This window comes from Sprattus sprattus, assembly GCF_963457725.1.
Source record: "Sprattus sprattus genome assembly, chromosome: 2".
Lineage (NCBI taxonomy): Eukaryota > Metazoa > Chordata > Actinopteri > Clupeiformes > Clupeidae > Sprattus > Sprattus sprattus.
The window spans coordinates 12,547,134-12,567,998 of NC_137921.1; the positions used below are offsets into that span (position 1 = coordinate 12,547,134).

Below are 20,865 nucleotides of genomic sequence, written 5' to 3' on the forward strand. Positions count from 1 at the left end.
CTTCGCCCCAAGAAAGATCCTAGAGCCACGACAAATCAGGTTTCCACATCTAGCAATATTCACTTTCATCCACGCAAGCAGAACACCAGAAAATATTACCTCTCGGTCAGATTACTTTGTATAAATTTACTTAAAACCGGTTAAAATCATTGCGGAACTGCCACAAGGCTTCTGCTTCTCGCGTAACTGCTAACACGACTCCCCTTTATAGACTGTGTTCCTTTTACATCCATAGAGGTTGGCTTGGGGGTGGAGGCAAGGGCGGCTCTAGACTTGAACTGACTGACTGGCATGACTACAGCCCAAAAGTTGAACTTTTTGACTTTTCCCCAAAACTGATCTTACTGCACCTCATTTATCATAGGCTTAGGCTACTATTACAAATGAAACAAGACATCAAATTCTTTGGTTGGGTTATATTACAAAACGTTCAGAGCAGGTCAAGCGGCTCAAGGTATTGTTGGCTGTCTAGTAAATATGTAAATGTATTTTTTTTTTTTGCTACCATACAATTTTGTTTCGTTCATCATACACCATGTAAATGTTGGGAAAACTATGCTGGGTTGCCTACTGCACATTTACAAGTGACAGCGATTTTTTTAAAAGCTTGAAATGGGTTTCATGACAACTCCAAATCAGTTGATCAAAGGTCAATCAATAACCAGCTCTAATGGAGACACTGTCATCATCCCAAAGTCCATTTTCATTCACTGGCAAACGCGGAAGTTGCGTTGAGGACACATTTTTTGGGCCTTCAAGAAGAAACGCTTGCATTCCTGCTCTTAAGTCACCATATCGTGTCACCGATTTAGGCGAGTATAAGTTATTCTTTATTTCGTGAAATACTAGTAAAATATGGACTCCCTCCTTATGCTTATTCAGTCTGAATGTTATCGTTTGCGTTCGAGAAGTTTTCACATGGTCATCCAAAAAGGCCAGTGCATTCTTTGGGGAATATTTTCCACATTTACATAAACATAACATCGCTTGTTTAGTAAATTGTATTTGTAGTAAATTGTAGTCTATCTGAAAATTGTAAACTGGCTGACCATGTTCACTTTCAAAACTGATGTGCTGTAGTGTGATATTCCTGTTCTCCACAGGCTTTGGAATGGGACTGTTCTGAAGACATTAACCTCCTTCTCAGATCCTATCCAACATCCAGTTGTTGGATGTTACCATGGCGAAGGGTCTCATGATGACATATACTCTATGGGCAGTGGGTGGAGTTCTGGGCCTGCATCACTTGTACTTAGGAAGAGACAGCCACGCTCTATTGTGGATGCTTACTCTTGGTGGTTTTGGAGTTGGCTGGGCAAGAGAGTTTTTCCGTATCCCAGCATATGTAAGTGAAGCCAACTCAGTGGCAAACAGAAAGAGACCTCGTGATGATGTTCAACCCCCGGCCGGCCCTACACGTTTCGCGGGGCAGGTTTGTGTGGGTATCTATTTTGGAACAGCGGCTTTGATTGGCCTCAACTCTCTCAGCTTCTTCTATGTGATTGTGCTTCCTCTGTCTGTGGTTGCTGGTGTGCACCTGGTGTCCAGCGTTGGTTCACAGACCTCCGACCTGTGGAAGACACTCCCTGCCTGCCTCCTTACGTCTCTCATCTTCTACGGCAGCCGCCTCTCCCCTTTGCCCATCAGTGTTGTAGCTACGGTCACAGCCACACAGAACCGCAAGTTCAAACGGCCACAGCCACCTGGACCACTGTGTAAGACTTCTGTTTTCTAGTTTCTGTTTCTATGATCACTGCTTAGTGTTCTCTTTTCTCTGTAACCCTATGGTGTAGTGTAGTTTGATAAGAGGAACAGGACATCAGCGTTAACAGTTCTGTAGGTTCAGTACTCTGGAGGTATAAAAATGTGAAACAGTACACTGTATTTTCCATCTGCACTGAAACATCTATTTCATGCATTATGCATCACATATTCGGTGTATATTCAGCTATGCATTCATTTAAGCCTGTTTAAAATTAAACTAATTATTGCCTTCATATCAATATTCATTTTACTTTATCCTATGGAAGTTTTTTGGAATGTTATTGGAAAATGCTGTGGCAATGCAGTTCTTAATTCGGTTTGAATTATTCTGATTAGAAATTTGAATGAAAATGGAAATGCAGAAACAGCAAAACAGCGCCCCCCAGTCATTCCATTTCAGGTCACCACGCTCTTTTGGTGTCAAAATTCAATTGAGAACACAATCTTTTTCAGTCCACTTCCACGGTCAGTGGCTTGGTTCACTTGAATCCATTCAAGCCAGAGTTTGTGATTCTGGTGAAAGTATGTATCTTATACTTGACCATAGACATAGGAAGACCAGACCGGCAATGCCTGTGATGGTACCATTCACTTATATTAATTTTTCAAAAACCAGGTCATTGTCCCACTGGGCAGTACCAAGGTGGGAAAAGGAATTATTTTTGCCCCATCTAAGTGAATGGGAGTAAGTTACATTGCGTAAGCTTTTACAGAATGGTTGAGTGCCATATGGCCATATAGTTAGTTTAGGTCTGCTGTAGTTCATAAATTATCATAATCTAGGATGATTGGTGTGGTTTCTGATTTGACAAAGTCACTGTCAGTCAACAACCCCAGCCAATAAGATCTAATTGTGGAGTCATATAACATGGTTAAGCCTGTCGCTGCCCAATGTGAGTCAGGCATGTGCTTTTTGATTTTCCTCCACCCCTTTATAGAACAGCTCATTGACATCAAGCCTACAATTAAACATTGCTTGAGAGGACAAACAATTCAGAAATATCAGGTCTTGCATAAAATGTAAGCCGGCTGATCATCCCGTAAATAGCCTAGGTCACACCATCAAAAATGGTGGGGTCTCTCTGGCCTCGTTTAAATGTTAATGTTTCAACCTGATTGAAACTTTTAGCAAAATATTTTGATATACGTCTGTGATATAAAAGGATTTACATACTAGCAAATAACGATTGACGTCTTGTTTATTTTTTAAGCAGAAGTAGCTGTCCAAGATGGTAGACCTGTATCTAATGTAAAACACAGTTCACACTCACGCTTGTATGATTCACATCTATGTTGATTCATATCAGGCAGCGACAAAGCCCTTCAGCAGCTTACTGATTTTGATGTTAGCCTGCTCTCAGTGACCTAGCTTCAGCTTGCCTGCTGAGAGGATTAAAAGATGTTCACTGAACACTTTTATACAAAGCAAGCAAACTTGTTTACAAAGCTCAATGTTTACAAAAGTCTTTATCATGTTTTATTAATCAATAGGTTGCATTTACCTCTGACACCTTGGCTAGCTTGTGTTAACTACTAGTTAAGCAGCCAAGGCCTTTTTTTCAATTGGTCAGGTTGAGTGGAGCACATTTGATTTACTGCGCAGGTAGGCGTGGCCCAGAGGTGCAACAACTAGGGAGGCCTTGTTGAATAGGCCTTATATATTTGACTTCAATAGAGTATGCTAGTAAACCGGAACTTTGTAGTTTTTAGTGTTAGTACTTTAAAACTTCCTGGTTCCAAAGACAAAATCCCCTACCTAGGCAAACCGTTTTGGTCTTTTGTTATTAACTGTTGTCGTGTCCTGGAATAATAAAGATGTTGCTACTGTAACAGTATCCACCAGGTACAGTGCTGTGCAGTGTGCAAACTTCACTCCCCGACACCTTAAGGGACATGCTAGGTGACAGACACTAGCACCCATGGGTTTGTGAAACAGGGCTGTGGTCGAATAGTTCAAGGGTCATAAGGGATGATTCTCGTTTCCTTCATTTATTAACCCTTCCTTTCGTATATATTCATTCATAAACCACTACATTTTAAATTGTAGGTTGACTGTTATAAAGAAAGCCTAGAAAATCTTTGCCTATTGACTCCAAAAGGACACCCCACGCCTCGTAACCATAGACATAAGAATAACTCGAAAAAAGACTTCCACATAGGAGGATCTTGTGTGTTTCCTCGCTCATAGATCCTCTGTCCTCCCTCCTCCTCTCCTCCTCCATGGCGTCCATGTGCTTCGAACGATTTCCAGGGCACGAGCTAGAGGACCGAGAAACAAGGACAGAGGAAGCGTGCAAATAACGGCATGGGATGTACCTAAGGTAAAGAAAACAGTCATCCAACTACACTTACACTAGGCGAGGTTATTATGCGATGGCAGATGTTATTGACGTTGGTCGTGTTGATAATTCGTTTTTGCTGATACAAGGATTTGTAGCATGGTATTATTAACTACTTTCCTTCCTGTATGGATGGTCAGTTTCCCTTTATGCTAAAGGAGATAAGACAGGAAGAATATAAGCACCTTTCCTTCAGCATTCAGAGAATTTGCCCAGCTTTTATCACGGCTGCCACTTAGATACTTCCGGATCCCTTCAATCAGTCAGGAACCTTCCTAAGCAAAAAAGACTATTCGGCTGCAGGCCAAGTCACTCAACGAGAAAGTGATGTCCTAAGTAAAGGCCTGCCTTGATGAAAGGACTGACAGATTGCATTGTCTGTTGGATTTTGACAACTAAGGAGCATGGTGACATGCTGGGGGCGCTGTTTTGTATTGCAATTTCAATAAAGAGGCAAAAAAAAGATAGCAGTGTGATATGCAATTCATAACATTTTCATTTGAATGTTTCATCAGAATAATTCAAACTGAATTGAGCATTGCATTGCCACTTTTCATATTGCATTGCCATCTGCAAAATTCATTTTCAAATTGCATGACTGAATCGCACATTATATTGCCAACAGCAAAATGTATTTCCATTTCAATAAAAGGCCAAAAAACGTCCTAACTCTCTCACCCCTTCACCTCAGGTCCACGTCTCTTTCGTCTGAGCCTGGTCTTGCTGGCTTTCTCAGCTCCCCTGGGTTACAGCATTTTCCACAACACCACTGCTACTCTCTACTACATCTCAGACTGTGTGGCATCCATATTGGACATGTTCTGGTTTCTTCCGTGGCTAAGAGGTGTTTTGGAGTACTTCCTGCTGTTACCGTACAGAATCCTGTGTCTCCTGACAGGGGGAATAGGGTATACCGAGGAAGCCTGGAGGAAAATACTGGACATCCTGCTTCAGGAACGCAGTGAGCGTGAGAGACTGGCACTCAAGGTGAGTGTTAATGAGGCAGGAATATTATGGACATAATGCAGCAACTGCAAGGGGTGGCAGTGGTACAGGAGGTGAAGAAGTCGTTTAGTAATCAGAAGGTTGCTAGTTTGTTTCCCTGTCGAAGCGTCCTTGAGCAAGACACTGAACCCCTAATTGTTCCTGATGTGCAGTGTGCCATCAGTGTATAAAGGTTAAAATGTAAGTCGCTTTGGATAAAAGCGTCTGCTAAATGAATAAATGTAAATGGGTAATGTTAGAGAGATGTCAATGTTGAGTTGTTTAATATGTAAGGGATAATGTATTGTCCAGAGGTCATTATCCAAAAATAAATCCGGACGGGGCAAACAGCACCCCAACGCGCAGCGGAATATTAAATGTAATAATAAGTGTTTAATGCAAAAATGTTGACGTAAACTGAGTGGAAAATTTTCACCTTGCCTATATTTGTGTTTAGTGTTACCCACAACTGTGACTGTGTTGTGTTTCAGGTTTTGTCTTTGAATGAGGAGGCCACTCAAGAAGAGATCACTCTTCGTTATAGAGAGCTGGTAAAGATTTGGCACCCAGACCACAACCTTCACCAGCCTTTAGAGGCACAGAAGATGTTTATTAAGATCCAGGAGGCCTATGAGACCCTTTCTCACAGACGTAAGCCACGACGAAATGGATGATTTTCCTTTTTTTTTATTTAAATAAAGACACAGAACCTTACAATGACATAACACATGTTGGCTTTTAATTTCTCAAGACTGGATCAGTCCGTTGATCCTTATCAAGGAGAGTCCAGGCAATACAATTTAAAAGAACTGTGAGTGGCCAGGAAGGAATATAATCACATAATAACCACGATAACATGACTTTCAAGTGATGGTACATTATTATTGTATTATTATCATATTGTAGGAAACAACGACAAGCATAAGAACCCTTGTTCCTCCTTAGAGCTGAATACTGACTGAAGACAGCACAGTGCCAGTTATCCTTTGGTGCCATCTTGTGGTGTATAGCAGTATAACAACGAAGCCTTTGGGGGACACACTTTGAGCTACTTTAATTGTTACTAATTATTTCACCCCCCAAAAATATTGTATTTTATTGTTGAGACCAAAAAAATACAATGGAGTTACTGGAAAAACAGATTCTCCACATTCAATACCGGTTGACCGTCTACATTGGACACAACAGGCCTAATCATTTTCATGGCATTTGCTTACCTGCATTGTAAGGTGAATGTGCTGAATTTGGAGTAATACAAAGATGGCCTACACAACAAGGCCCACAGTAAAAAATATAGTTGTACATCGTTATGTCCTGTCACATTGCTCCTTTGCTATTCTTTTACTGATAGGACGGCGTATTGAACATACTGACGCAATAAATAGATTAATTTTAGTCTACAAAGTCAGCGATATCATGATAAACATTTTTGCGCAGTACTTTAGCAACAACTTTGACAAAAAAAATCGATGTATTCGGCAATCGCCGTGGATCCAGGATTCCGTAGTAGGGTTATTCGGGCCTGTATCCCGGCATGGGCCCGGAAGTTGTTTGGGATTTCAGGTAAAAGATCCCGGAGATGCTGCCTTCGCTAGAGAAAACAAACAGAGAACCAGCGAAATAAATACATTGACACTAGTCGACCGCCAGGTAAGAAACTATACAAAGCAGCCGTACGTGATCATTTTTGTAAAATCAATATGTCACCGATGTAAATCACAGTGATCTCTTTGAACGACTTTAGCGAGCTAACGTTAGACGGCATCTGTCGAGTACTGGGTACCATAGCAACGCCAACGGCTCATACGAAACATTATTCCTCTTTAGTTTGACATGGCTGTGCAATGACACGGAGGACGATCAATCATCGACAGTTCGGTCATTTTGAATGTAAGATAACACTGCTACTCATATTGGATTTATTTTGCTATTACATCGGTGCCTTACAGCAACCTGTCACGTTTTCTTAGCGAGTTAGCTATCATAGCTAGCTCGCCCTCATAGCCAGACAGACAGAGATGCATCTGCGTGTTATGACAATCCTACCAGTTTAATCTTATAAAGTTATTTGAACAACCCGAACTACCATCGTCGAGTAGTCGATATATTGGTGTCAGTTAAACGACAGGTTGTCTACCACTACTGGTCGTGTAGGGTTTTAGACCGGTTTTGTCCAGATTAGTGTGCCCAATTAAGATGATAACCTCTGACAGCCATGTAGATAGATGGCGCGAGCCTGTTGCTTCCACGAGCATGCCATTGCCATTTTCTCCAGACTGCCCACCCACGTATTCACCTTCAATCAGTATTTCCACACCGGAACAAAGCGCACAATCATACTGTAACGTCAGGAGAGTCACACAATCTGACAGTTACCCCAACCTGTCATCACTTATAAATATCTTCTTTTAGAACCTTAAATTTATTTTTATCGGTGAAACATAGTTGTCTCCTGTTTGCTGAACAAGGTATGTTTTGTCTTTGTTTTTGTTTGTTTGTCTTAATGACAAGTCTCTCTTTCTTGGAAATGCTTGTTTCCACTTAGCCTGTCACTATTTTATAACCTGCTGTTTGGAACTGGACAAGAAATTATTTAAAGACAACTATATCCACAGTAGAGTCCTATTGAAGATTTGTTCATATTTATGAACAATACATATGTACTTTTTAGTCAACATCTGACTTTTGAATAGAATTGTTTTATATGTTCGACTGTGAATTGCTTGTCATCCTCTGATCTTTCGGAAAAGTTGTAATGAAGTCAGAAGGGACTGCTAGTTTCTCTCAAATATGTTTCTTTCTGTGATTGGTGGCAAGCGATGCTATTTATTTTTTGTGAATCGATACCTTTAAGACGACAAATTTACAATACAGAAGTGTGAAGCAGTAGTCTTAAGCTTAAGGTTCACTATGTGAGTATAGTACTATAAATGTCATGTTTGGAAGTGAATTAATTATGAACTTTAATTCATGATTTTTAATTTATTTGGGGAAAAAACCCGTCCCATCTCTTGTGTTAACAGTTAGCTGGTGCAGTGATAATGAATGCTGACGACTGTAATGGACGATCTTATATGTCAGGTAAGGCATATGGAGAGCAGTGGGAGCGGAGATTGAGAGGACAAAATCCCATATGTAGGCCGTGTAGTGTGAAGTAAAGTGTTAAATTGCCCTCTGTTTGTGTTTGTTTGTTTGTTTGTGTGTGTGTGTGTGTGTGTGTGTGTGTGTGTGTGTGTGTGTGTGTGTGTGTGTGTGTGTGTGTGTGTGTGTGTGTGTGTGTGTGTGTGTGTGTGTTGTTGGTCTGCAGGCAATGGAGACTCGTCAACAGAACGTGAGTTTTTCGCAGGGCTGAGGGGACCCACTGTGAGCACCCCCAACAGCCAGCACTCCTCGCCCAGTCGCTCGCTCAGTGGTTAGTCCCCTGTCTCTCAGTGCCTCTACAGCAGCCATTTAGCACTGTCTGGGATTTAATGTGTCCTAGTAATAGTGGTTATTATGTGATTTGATGTCTTCTTTAGAGTAGACATACAGTAGCTTACATTCAGAATCGTTCGTTGCAAATTACTGCCAGGCATACGGCACAGCAAAGACAACTTTTTTTGGTATTGTCCGTGCTGACTGTTCTGCTCTGAAGTGTAATTCGTTATTGTAATCAGTGATAATCCCATTTCCCTCCCCAGCTAACTCTATCAAGGTGGAGCTCTACAGCGATGAAGAGGCAGGGGGAGCCCCTCCATCAGAGAGGAGAGGGAGAGAGAGAGAAGAGGGATGGAAGGAGGAGAAGGGAGACGCGCCGGAGGAGGGCACCGCAGAGGCGGGGGTCGGTGCGAGGCCGGGGAGCGGCTACGGGGAGATGGCCAGCCCTGAGTCGGGGGTCGGCGCGAGGGAGCAGGCGGGGAGCGGCTACGAGGAGATGGGCAGCCCTGAGTCGGTCTCGCTGGGACCAATCCGGCTGCCCAACGGCAAGTTAAAGTGTGATGTGTGCGGCATGATCTGCATCGGGCCCAATGTCCTCATGGTGCACAAGCGCAGCCACACAGGTAAGAATGGGGTATAGTTTTATACGTTTTATACTGCTGAATGATGTAAACTGAAAGTAAAAGGAGAGATTAAAACACTAAAGAGTCCATAAAAATGAAAGAATTTGAAGTGTAATAACTGTTGATTTATTTTAAACTTTTATGAAATTATAGCCTGTAGTGAGCAGTAGATTATCAAGGGAAACACTGTAGGTAAATCTATTGCCTCGCCATACAGGGTCTCAGTTGAGGAACTGTTTCTCGGCAGGTGAGCGGCCTTTCCAGTGCAACCAGTGTGGGGCCTCCTTCACTCAAAAGGGCAACCTGTTGCGCCACATCAAGCTGCACTCGGGTGAGAAGCCCTTCAAATGCCCCTTCTGTAACTATGCCTGTCGTCGCCGTGACGCCCTGACGGGCCACCTCCGCACCCACTCCGGTGAGTCTGACAGTTTGCAGAAAATGGCAGCAAAGTAAAAGAATATCTCAGAGCTGAACGAGTGAGGATCTAGCTGGGACATTTTTTGCAGCACAAGTGAGATTCCTTGACTGTATTAGTATTGATTCTTAGTAATGTGGGGAGGGCAGTGTCACTGCAGTCAGGGTTAATGAGGCGAGACAGGCTTTACGATCACTGTAGCCTCTGCATAGTGCTGATCTTAGTGTTTGGTGCAGAGGAAATAATAAAAAGAAAAAAACCTCTACACAGCAAACCTCTACCACATCAGATTGACATTTACAAAATTATGAAAACAGGATATCCTGTTAGTGTTTTGCCTTCACATTAATTTACGTTTTACCTGGGCTTGGTGTCTGAACCGAAGAGGGCAGGGTGGGTTAGGTAGAGCTTGCGTTCTGGAAAGTGACGAACCAATTCGGGGAAGTCACAGCGAGCAGGAATGGTGGATTTCGGCGAAATGACGCAAGCGTCTCGGGCCGTCACACCGGTGGAACATTTCGGAAAATATTGCAGTACTGCCGGAAAAAAATGCATCCCATGTATTAGGGTGACGACGTGACGTGGCTGTCTGCATTTCATGAAGAGCTGTGTTGGTGTTTATGAAAAGCGTACTTTTGGAGAGCAAATGCACTGCTTGTGTAAGGTGCCTTGCCCTGATTACTGACAGCTTGCATATTTTCAGTCATCTGTCTCTCTCTGTGTTTGTTTCCGTAACTGCAGTATCATCCCCCACAGTGGGAAAGCCCTACAAGTGCAGTTACTGTGGCCGCAGCTACAAGCAGCAGAGCACACTGGAAGAACATCGGGAGCGTTGCCACAGCTACCTGCAGAGTCTGGACCACCAACCTGCGCACAGCACCCAGACAGCCCAGGGTAATAAAAACACTTCACCCACCCCACCACTCATCCAGGAGCTGGTTCTGTCAGCCCCCCCCCCCCCCCCACACACACACACACACACACACACACACACACACAAACACAAACATACTTGTGTACTCATTGATGTTTTACACGTCACCGTGCAGGAGAGGAGAACCGCAACATGGATATGGTTACTGACCCCTTGCTTCAGCCCTCCACTGACAAGATGACCTTCATTGACCGTCTGGCCAACAGCATAACCAAGAGAAAGAGGTCCACGCCCCAGAAGTTCTTAGGTAGGAAAGCCATCGCGGATCCTTGCACCATAGAAGCATATTGGTTATTTTCATTTTACAACTGCTATTACTACTGTTACTATCAATTCTTAATCATGTGATTGCGCACGCGTATTGAAATGGATGGGGAAATACTTTAGAGGCGGCCATGATTCAAGAACATCCAATATGACTGACGCCTCTGTACACTAAGTTAGCCAGTCAATCATATTTAGACTTACAGCACAAGCCAAGTTATGAATTTTCATTTGTGTATCACTTGTTTTGGTTTGTAATAGGCAAAGTCATAACCAACAAGCTCATAAACACTTGATGTGGAGCTAGCATGGAGCAGACGACCGATGGCATAGACCACTTGTATCAAGTTATGAACACAGTCAGACATCACTGAGTGACAAAAATATAATGTAATCTTCAATATTTTATCATCTAAACTGAAATTTAGTTTTATTTAAGTATTTATCTGCAAAAATAATTTGCATGAACACAGAAGTTTTGACAACTAATGAAATGAGCAGTATTTGTTTTTGACATATTTAGGTTACCAGAACATTGCTGAATACTCTAGATTAGTATGTTACATTATTCTGTTCCCTCAGTTGATTGATATAGGTTTAACTTGGTGAAAGATGTCGTCTCATATAATAATAATAATAATAATAATAATAATGGATTTTGTTTATACACTTTAAAATGCAATGAAATCTCAAGGTGCTTTACAGGGTAAAACAATCAATCCCAATAATCAAATATAATAATAATAATAATAAAAATGCTATAACAAAAATAGGATCATATTCAATATTTAAAAAGTTATTAATATAATCATAATGAAAGAATATATATTAAGAATATTTATTAAACCTGAACAGTTACCCAAGAAAAATGCAATCTAAAGAACACAAATCCAAGACCTTAGGGGAAGGCAGAGAGGAACAGGTGAGTTTTCGATTCAATTTAAAAGCAACGATATGTTATCATAATTATTATAACCCACAAACAGCGTTTTTGTGTGTGGTGGGAGTGGAGTCAGGCATAAAAGAAGGTCCAGGGCTGGCCTGCACACACGCAACACTAATATCAGCTTCCTTTAAAAGGATGAACATTCCCTCCAGATCTAAATAGGGTGCATTGCACGCAATGAATACAGACCTTCAACTCACTGTACATGGAACTTTTATTTGCCAACTGTGTGCCGCCTAAATGTTTCAGAATATCAGTGGCTCATTGATGTGAACGTTCAGTAATTTTTCTCTATCTAAACTTAGTCTGAGGCACACTTACATGATAGCTTCTCTCTCTGCAAAAACACAATTCACCATGAGTGTATCAACATAATTAAAGTCATGGACATTATTCATTTGATTTCAAAGGTAGTAGAGTGAAGCCTATATTATACTATGTAATGATATGAAATGTAAAGACCATTTCATTCTCTACGCAAGCTACACACAAAATCTACAAAACTACACCAACAGATAGCCCTCATAAAATGCATGTATTATTTAAGTAATATCAGCTGATCTCTGGACTCGAAGGATAAAAAGGGTTATGGTATTTTGCGGACACTTTTATCGGATGTGACCTACAAATCACATTTGCATTCTCCTGTGGAAATGCAGCTATAGTCTTTTTTTTTTTTTTTTTTATGTATTTATAGTGCTACTTATGGTTGTACTAATAACTGCACTAATAGTTGTTGTGATACTTTGTTGTCTTTAGTTAAAGATTGTTGGCTATAGTGAGTGAAATGTCCCTTAGACATCCATAGTTTTCACCAATTTCAGTCCTGTGGTGTTCACATGTCATTTTTGTCTGTCTGTTGGCTTAGGAGAGAAGCACATGCGACTGAACCTGCCTGATGCACCTTATGAACTCACCAGCAGCCCTAAGAAGGAGAGGGGGGACATGCTGGGGGCAGAGCACGGCACCCTTGGCCGCCTCGGGGGGCGCTACCTGCAGGGGCAACGGGTCGGTGTGGGCGAGGGGGGTGAAGAGGCAGAACCCAGCCGCCCGCTGCGCTTGCCTGCAGCCCACGCCACGTGCCTGTCTGAGTTCCCCCCCATCATCGGCTCGGTCTACTCCTCCCACATGGCGCCCTCACTGGGTCCGAGGCTGAACTGCGTGTCGGCCTCGGGAGGTGGAGTCAGCGTGGGGTTGGCAGGCCTGCCAGGGAGGGAGGCCGGTGAAGGCCACGAAGATGCCCCCGCCAGCCGAAGCCACGCCACTGTTGCCGCAGTGGAGTCCCCCAGCAACGGTTGCCTCGACTCCACAGACACGGAGAGCATGGCGGAAGAACAGTGTGGGGTTGTCGGCGGGGGGCAGGGGGGCAGCCATCACAACACCCCGCTCCGAGGTCCCCGAGACCGCTACAGCAGCCCCAGCTACGCCAAAGACATCGACGTGGAGTTGGCGCGGGATAGGGAGCGGGAGCAGCGTGACCGAGTTTGGGAAAGGGAGAGGGAGAGGGAACGGGAGAAGGATAGGGAGCTGGGCCTGGCCATACCTCAGGCCTCCTCACTGGCCATGACCCCAGTGGGGGCAAAGGAGGGCAGCCCGCGTTCGCCGCCCTCCTCTTCCTCGCTGCCCTGTCGGGAGGCCCTGCAGGTGGTGGACGGGGAGGGCCGCTCGGTGCGCTCCTTCCGCTGCGAGCACTGCCGCATCCTCTTTCTGGATCACGTCATGTTCACCATTCACATGGGCTGCCATGGCTTCCGCCAGCCCTTCGAGTGCAACATCTGTGGCCACCGCAGCCAGGACCGCTATGAGTTCTCCTCGCACATTGTCCGCGGGGAGCACCAGGTGGGCTGAGCAAAGGAGGTGATGGTTTTTTTGGGGGGGGGTTGGGGGGCGACGATGGGGAGGTTCGTCGAGGGGAAGCCTGCTGCTTTGACATGACATGGCGTGATGGTTTGGTCTGCACCAGCTCGTGGGGTGAGGGTGGGGGTTAGGGAACATATAGCACTTGCTTTCTTTTAATTGTTAGTGGACATCAGGTTTTACTGTTGAAGGCTAACTGACCGAGCGAGGTACTGTGTCTGCACAGCGCAACATCTGCTGTCTGCTGCAGCAAGTTGCTGCGTTTGTGAAGGATCAGTGGCGGAAAGTTGGTTCAGAACGGGTGGGGAGGGAAGAGGGACAGGGAAACCAATCACCCCTTCCGACTGCACTCCCAAAACAACTCATTAGGCAAGACACTGCTGTTTTGCTTTGAAAGTGCCTTCCTACAACGGAGTTTACCTTTTAATCGGCGAGGGCTTAGGGGGACGGTAGGAAAATGTGGTGCTTGTTTCGCTGCTACAGGAGTCTGTGAAGCGCTGGTAGTGTGTGCGGGTGCGTGTGTGTGAGTGAGTCAGAATGAAAAGGAGGGAGTTTGACAGAAACACTGAAAACGAGTGGAAAAAGCTCAAAGCATGTTGGTTTTGAGTCAGACTGCGCGTAATGTTTTTGTTATTATGTTTAAATCTCAGACTGTGCTAAATGAGATTAATGGAGGCAGACTAAGGAGGTTGTGTCTCAGCAAGGAGTGTAGGATGAGTGTCTAGAAATCAGGATGGGATGGGAAAATGGTGAAAAAACGCCAGTAGCCATAGAAGTGGGAGCGCAGATGTGTGATGCCTTAATCCTTCGCTTCATATACACTCTGTTATGGTTCCCAGATGTATAAATGCACAGTGTTGGAAATGTGACGATTATTTCTTTGTAGCCTCATGCTGGAGATTAAAGGTGGTTGACTATCAACTCATCACCACTGTCCGAGGAACTGTCCCCGTCACAGTGGGGCTGTTCCAGTGGTCTTTTAATGTTTTGCTTAACTACTGTGTTTGTTTATGTCAGTGTTGTGATGCATGGTATGATCTATATTTGCCTTAGCAGCAGTGAAGCATGGTGGCAGAAGGAACCTTTTTCTCCTGAAGGGCTGTCAGTTAGATAGGGCCTGCTTATTCCTTGTGCCTCGATTTCATGATTGTTAACTTTTGTGTCGTTGTCGTTGATGTAGAGCTTCAAAGGTGTTTTCATGTGGCTGTTGGAGAGCCTGTCCTTAACCTTGGCTTGGCTTCCCCTCGGTGGAATGGAAAGCCCCTGACGTTTCCAGCCACTGTTGTGGGCCAGCCAGTCTAAGTACCAGGGGGCTTCACTCTCGTGCCCACGGCAGTATGCTAATTAGCTTGCTTCTTGTCTCTTTATTCTTTTTCTCCTGAAGAAAAGTTTTTTTCTACTTTTTTTTTTTTTTTACCTTTTCCTTAAACCCAATCTGGGCTTTTATAAGTGGCTCGGGGTCTAGCTCTGCAGATGTTGAAAAATGAAGAGAGAAAAGGGAGGACAGAAACGTGTGAGTGAGTGAGTGAGTGAGTGAGTGAGTGTGTGTGTGTGTGTGTGTGTGTGTGTGGGTATGTGTGTGGGCATGAGGAGCCTTAATCCACTGGTGCAGATCAAACACAATGCCGTGTCTGGGTGAGATGGGTTCTGAGGAACGGGGGGGGGGGAGGGGCCATTACCTCTGAGGAGGATTGCACTTTCTAACTCTCTACTCAAATGTGAGTGTTTCTTTATTTTTTCGTTTGTTTCGTTGGTTTGTTTGGCTCTTGAGGATGTTGAGGTACTTATTTTTTTGTAAGGCTTTGGCGTTTGAGACTGTAATGACTTGATGACTGAGCTTTGGAACATATTCTCTTTTTTTCCTGAAATTGCTCTATTGCACTGATTTCTGATATAAAAAAAATGCTATTTAGAAACCGAGTAACAATTTGATACATGATCATGTAGGTTATGAAGACCAGATTAAAGTGTGTGTTTTTAAAATTCTATAAATGCTATTTTCCTATTTAAGGGGTACAAGGTCTTTCAAAGCAGACCCAACTGAAGTTTCTCCCCTCGTAGAAAAAAAAAAAAACGGTGCTTGGCTGATTTTGTGACTTCTGCCATTAAGATTGAAACCTAACGTCTGTGTGCTTATCTTATGTTATTACACCACAGATAACTCAATGCATTAAGGTACTTTTAACCCCAATTGCATTCAGCTGCTGCTTAATTGGAAGAAGAGAAGTCACACGTAAAGTGAAATATAGTTGCAGAGCATTTCTTGTACCGTCCTACCCAAAGTCAGTGTGTTGTGGCTTCTTTTATCAAGATATCCTATTGCACAAACAGATATGAAATGATGACGCTTCAGCTTCAAGGAATGCATTTAGTCTATATCAAAGATTTTATTTTTTAAAGTTTGTTCGTTATCTGCTTTTGTACAGTAGACCATGGTTTGAGGGTTCTTGGTTCTAGCCCTTGTTTGTCCCATTGCCTTTGTGGAGGTGGTCAGCTATATCCCAAACCCTGTGTGATCCACTGGTCCAGTGAGTTGCACCTTTTTTTGCTAGTTCTTAAGCACCAGAAAACCTCCAAATATGTAAGGGTCTGTGCAGTTGTATAGCCTACTGATGATTATGGAAATGGAACGGACCCTACATGAGACCAAAATACAGTATTTCACTTAAGGTAGGTTGATGGCTTTGCGTCCTTCTTTGAAGAGGATCCAGTCTCTTCTAGTTGCAAACTCTTAGAGATGTACTTGAAGTTATTTAACGAGAGAAATCAGATCTATGATTACGAATGCACTTAAAGGTTGAGAAAGAAATTATGTAAATAATTCTACCATATGTATGGGTGAGAAGGTAGCATGTGTGCTTTTCTGTCAGCGGGGTGGGGTAGGGCTGGAATTTGTTGAACTTGTGGAATTTTTAGTGGCAACATTTCCCACTTCTTTTACCCCAACCTGCCAGCCTGGCTGATTTTTCTCCCCAGTTGGAGTCTCTTCCAATCCCAATACATGTGTGATAAACTTCTATGAATTTTGTACGAACTGTGAAGCAACCTTTACTCGCAGGAACTGAGAAAAGAGGATAGTGGAAGGCTGAAGGTTGCAAGTCCCTGCACTTAGATACTTGGGCGTTCTTGGGGGTTCAATGTTTTTAAATATTTTGTGAGAAAAAGAAAAAAAACTATATATATATATATGACAAAGAAAAAAACTCTTTACCTCAAATTTGTTCAAATATAAAACTGCCTCATGGTCTTTAAGAGTTGTGTTGGTTTCAAGAGGTATTGTTGCTTTGATTCTTTTAAAAAGGAGTGTATCCCAACATTCAGTTGAAGTAATTTTTCATGTCCAATAAAGTACTATTTGTTGTAAACCATTCTGTTCACATGGAAGAAAAAAAAAAAAAGTACTAAACAAACTTTTCTCTGCATTTTGAATCATGTCTTTTTGCTCATCACACCATTGACTCATATTACCCATTGGACAAAATCAGTTACAGTACCCCACCCAATTAAACTATCAAGTCTATTAGACAATTTTGAATTTTCCTTTAAGGAAGACTGCTGGTGTCTGTCAACTACAGAGATGGCTACACATCTGTTCTCCCTTCAAACTGGATTTATCATAATTATTAGACTTCCAAAAGAATAGGAGGGAGCATTACATGGGTTTACAGAGAGGGTAACTATAGCTATGTAAATCTATTACCATGGAAATAAATGGTATTTTATTAGGCGTCTATTTCTACATGTCCCACAGACATGACAGTACGATACCACGCCTTGACAGCCATTCTATTTCGCACCTGTAAAATGCCTTTTTGACAGGGTAAAATAAATCAAACACGTCACCTTGATAATAACTGAAACACACAGGTATTTTCTTTCCAAAGAGGAGCACATTTTATTTCAGTTCTTCCATAAAACTCTTTTGAGTAATGTAGATCACATAGGTTTGGGAGGAGCTCTTGGGGCAGCACCCTGCAGAGGAAAGAAAAGAAAAAAAGCATGTCAGTATGAGCACCTTTGACATTCAGCAAACAGACATTCACAAGCAGCTAAGCAAGAAAATTAAGTAAAGATGGAATTTACAGAAAGCAAGAGGAAAGCAAATTTTAGTTTTGTTTAAAAGGTGTTCGTTCTGCCCTACCTCCATGCTGACAGATTGAGAGAAACGGTCCTAATTAAAACCTTATAAATATTTACATTTAGTAGGCGCTTTTGTCCAAAGCGACGTACAAACATAGCGTCTGCATGTATTGGACTAGAATGGTGATGAGCAGCATTGAAGATAGGTGAATAAAGCACAAGTACTCCTCTGCACAGACAGAATAACTTACGCTGGGCCTGAAGCGGGGTGGAGGAGTGCGGTCCTTCCTGGCTTCGCAAGAGCGGTTCCTCACCACCTTGCTGTGGATGGCACAGCTCACACAGTAGTGCAGCTTCACATACAGCTTGGGCAGGACATATGCTACTCAGAGAGAGATGGAGACAGGCGCAAGTCTGGTGTAAGTTACATGACAGTGCAGGTAATAAGGTTGATGTTATTCATAGCTTATTGTAGCATGTGATGGCAGAGATTTTATCAAAACATCATACAGCCCACCAGCCATAATCACTTACCACAGGCCATGGGAAGCATAACTTTTCCAGTTAAAATTGTAAACTACACTTAGAAGAGCATTATATTGTGGGTCAAGCTCACCGTCAAATACGCTGGCCTCTGTGATATCTCTCACAGCTGCCGCCTCCACAATATTTCTGATGACAAACTTCTTGATGGCCTTGTCTTTGGGTACGCAGCGGGCACAGTTTGTGCAACGGATGGGCTGAACATGCCCACGTCCCTTCTTGGCACGGCCGTTGTTCCTTCTCTTCTTAGTCTGAGGATTATCGAACAGAACAGACTGAATAGGTTATTCCTGAACAATTTAATTCATTTCAGTTTCATTAGCTATACGTCCTTACTAGACGCAACGACCTATCTACATAATATCCTTAAGTAGCAATAGGCCTACTCTTTTCACCGATGTCCGGTACATAATAATGGTTGGTATGCAAACTCACACGCACAATGTCATGGCAACTGGTGCATACACGTACTGGCGTCAGAAGAAGGTTACTACATGACCAGCTAGCTGATTACATTTTTTACGTTTTACTTAGTACTATGTGGCTTAGACCATTTCTTAAGTTAATGTTACAGTCGTATGGCAACAGCATGCTAACCTACTAGCACGCTAACTTGCTAGCATGCTAGTTTGCATCACCGCATGTTATCCCACGAGTCAGTCGGTCTAGCTCTGAACAAGTCGAAGGATATATGTATCCATATGCTCCAGATCAGACCGTTTTTACATGTTCAAAACAAATACATCTATTCCGCAAACCGAATCTTGCCAGAACTTGCAATAGAAAACACTAAAGGCAAGGTTTATTGTCAAAAGAGTTCGAAGCAAAATCCGAAACGCACGTACCATTTTGCTTTCTGGAGGGTAAAAAGGACCAGTTAGTATGACTACGTCATTTATATATGGCTCCTCCGCCGACACTAATTTGCTTATTTAAGCTTAACTGTGTACAAACAATGCAGAGGAAAATATAATACGAGCTATTGTAGTGATATAAAATATACACTTTAAGAGTAAAACATGTAAATGGCAAAACAAGCTTAGTTACTTTTAGGGAACTACTTTTTGTGACGCAATATAAATCCCACAGTGCTTTTCACTCCGCTCTACAGCTAAATGAAATTAGTGGAAGCTTTTTTTTTTAATAGATCGGTTCGTGTAGTCTACGAATTTGTATCTGGCGACGTGACACCAGCTATCAAGCACCTACTCTTTGGGAGCAAATCCAACACCGTGAAATCGACTAACTTCTTTAGGAATTACAATGGGCATTTGAACTGATCACGCCCTTCCAAATGTCATTTACCTGTATGTTCCACTAGATGTCAGCATATCCTTTCAGGGGAAAATGTATCATGAGTGTAGTAACATGCCTTGTGATGCCTATAGGCTAGGTGCACGAAATACTCAGGGCCTGATTTACTAATATGCGAGCGCTTCTTAATCTGCGTTCGCAAATTAACGCACGGTGTTTTTGCGCATTTTACTTGGTATTTATCAAGCCAGATCTGCGCTGGGCAAACTGTGCTTACTCCGCCCTTTAAAGAGCCTGATTTACTAAGATTGATTTGCGAACGCATCTTTGCCAGGCGCACATTAACGCACGGTGATTCCCCGCATTTTCCGTGATATTTATCAAGCCAGATACGCGCTGGGCAATCATTATTTAGCGCGCCGTTAAAAGACTGGAGAACTTGCCAGCAAGTTACTGCCACCATGGAGATTCGAGGAAGAAAAAACTAAGGTTCAGCGAATAGATAGCGAATAGATAGCGAGATAGATGTATTGGTTCACGTTCGCTCAATCACTGAACCTGATTCAATGGGTTATATTGTTGTTTTGCCCGCCATCATCTACAGCGAGATGTTTAAAAGAACACGATTATAAATAATATGCTATTGGTGGCATTAATGCATACACTGTCTATTATAACAATATATATGTGTACATGGCGAGATTAATACGTTCTACAAGGGACATGGGTTCACTACAATATATCCCCACTGAAACAAATACATTTACCAAGTAGACAGGCCTCTCCAAAATCACCGTTGCTCAATCATGGATAAATGACACTATTCCGAAAGATAAAACTGTCATGGACAGACCACTACCACGTAAGTAATGGTCATGTTGGCATCACATATGACCTGGACATTCATTGAATATGTGTGCTTTCTGTTTCGGTAAACGTGTTCGCGGATTGAAGGTGGGACTGTTTGCATGTGGGTGCGATCAATTTCTCCAATTACGTTCGGAAAGTTTAATTTCATATATATGAATATATGAATTATACGAGTTGAAACAAATATTTCTGTTCGCTGTCTCTGTCTATGTCTTTGCCTTGCTGCTGCCATATCAACGTTTTCAGACTCAGTGGAAATGCGCATGGTTAAGACGTGCTTTTATGAGGCGGAGAATTAGCGTGCAAATCAGATATGTGCGCTCGCCGGGCAGTTTAGTAAATACCACGCAGTTCATCATTAGGCGCACTCCTCCCATTAAATAGCGCTACACGCCTACGTTACCACCCACGTTTCCGAACCATCCCACCTGTTTGCAGGTAGGCTACACACCCTCAAAGCGTTAATATGCGCTGCGCCAGCTTAGTAAATACCGTTTTTCGTTACGACCGCTATTTTACGCCAGAAAATGGGCGCAATCCTGTTAGTAAATCAGGCCCTCAGTGTGGGCAGTTTG

At 42.8% G+C, this 20,865-nt stretch overlaps 3 protein-coding genes across 3 annotated transcripts; 2 read left to right on the forward strand and 1 right to left on the reverse strand.

Moving 5' to 3' along the window:
* Positions 1-1,180: 1,180 nt before the first annotated feature.
* On the forward strand, positions 1,181-5,761 carry dnajc22 (DnaJ (Hsp40) homolog, subfamily C, member 22; the record flags this gene model as incomplete). The annotated part of the gene is made up of 3 exons (XM_080831851.1): positions 1,181-1,715; positions 4,795-5,090; positions 5,579-5,761. The coding sequence occupies 3 exons, from the start codon at positions 1,181-1,183 to the stop codon at positions 5,759-5,761; spliced, it is 1,014 nt and encodes a 337-aa protein (XP_080687977.1).
* A 2,367-nt stretch (positions 5,762-8,128) lies between these two features.
* On the forward strand, positions 8,129-13,534 carry ikzf4 (IKAROS family zinc finger 4; the record flags this gene model as incomplete). The annotated part of the gene is made up of 7 exons (XM_080831917.1): positions 8,129-8,168; positions 8,395-8,499; positions 8,768-9,127; positions 9,345-9,542; positions 10,284-10,436; positions 10,592-10,723; positions 12,555-13,534. The coding sequence occupies 7 exons, from the start codon at positions 8,129-8,131 to the stop codon at positions 13,532-13,534; spliced, it is 1,968 nt and encodes a 655-aa protein (XP_080688043.1).
* A 3,879-nt stretch (positions 13,535-17,413) lies between these two features.
* rps26 (ribosomal protein S26) lies at positions 17,414-19,045 on the reverse strand. The gene is made up of 4 exons (XM_080831970.1): positions 19,012-19,045; positions 18,240-18,417; positions 17,875-18,005; positions 17,414-17,515 (listed from the first exon to the last, which is right to left on the reverse strand). Exons 1-4 carry the CDS (start codon positions 19,012-19,014, stop codon positions 17,480-17,482), a joined length of 348 nt encoding a protein of 115 aa, XP_080688096.1. The 5' UTR covers positions 19,015-19,045; the 3' UTR covers positions 17,414-17,479.
* Between the last annotated feature and the right edge of the window lie 1,820 nt (positions 19,046-20,865).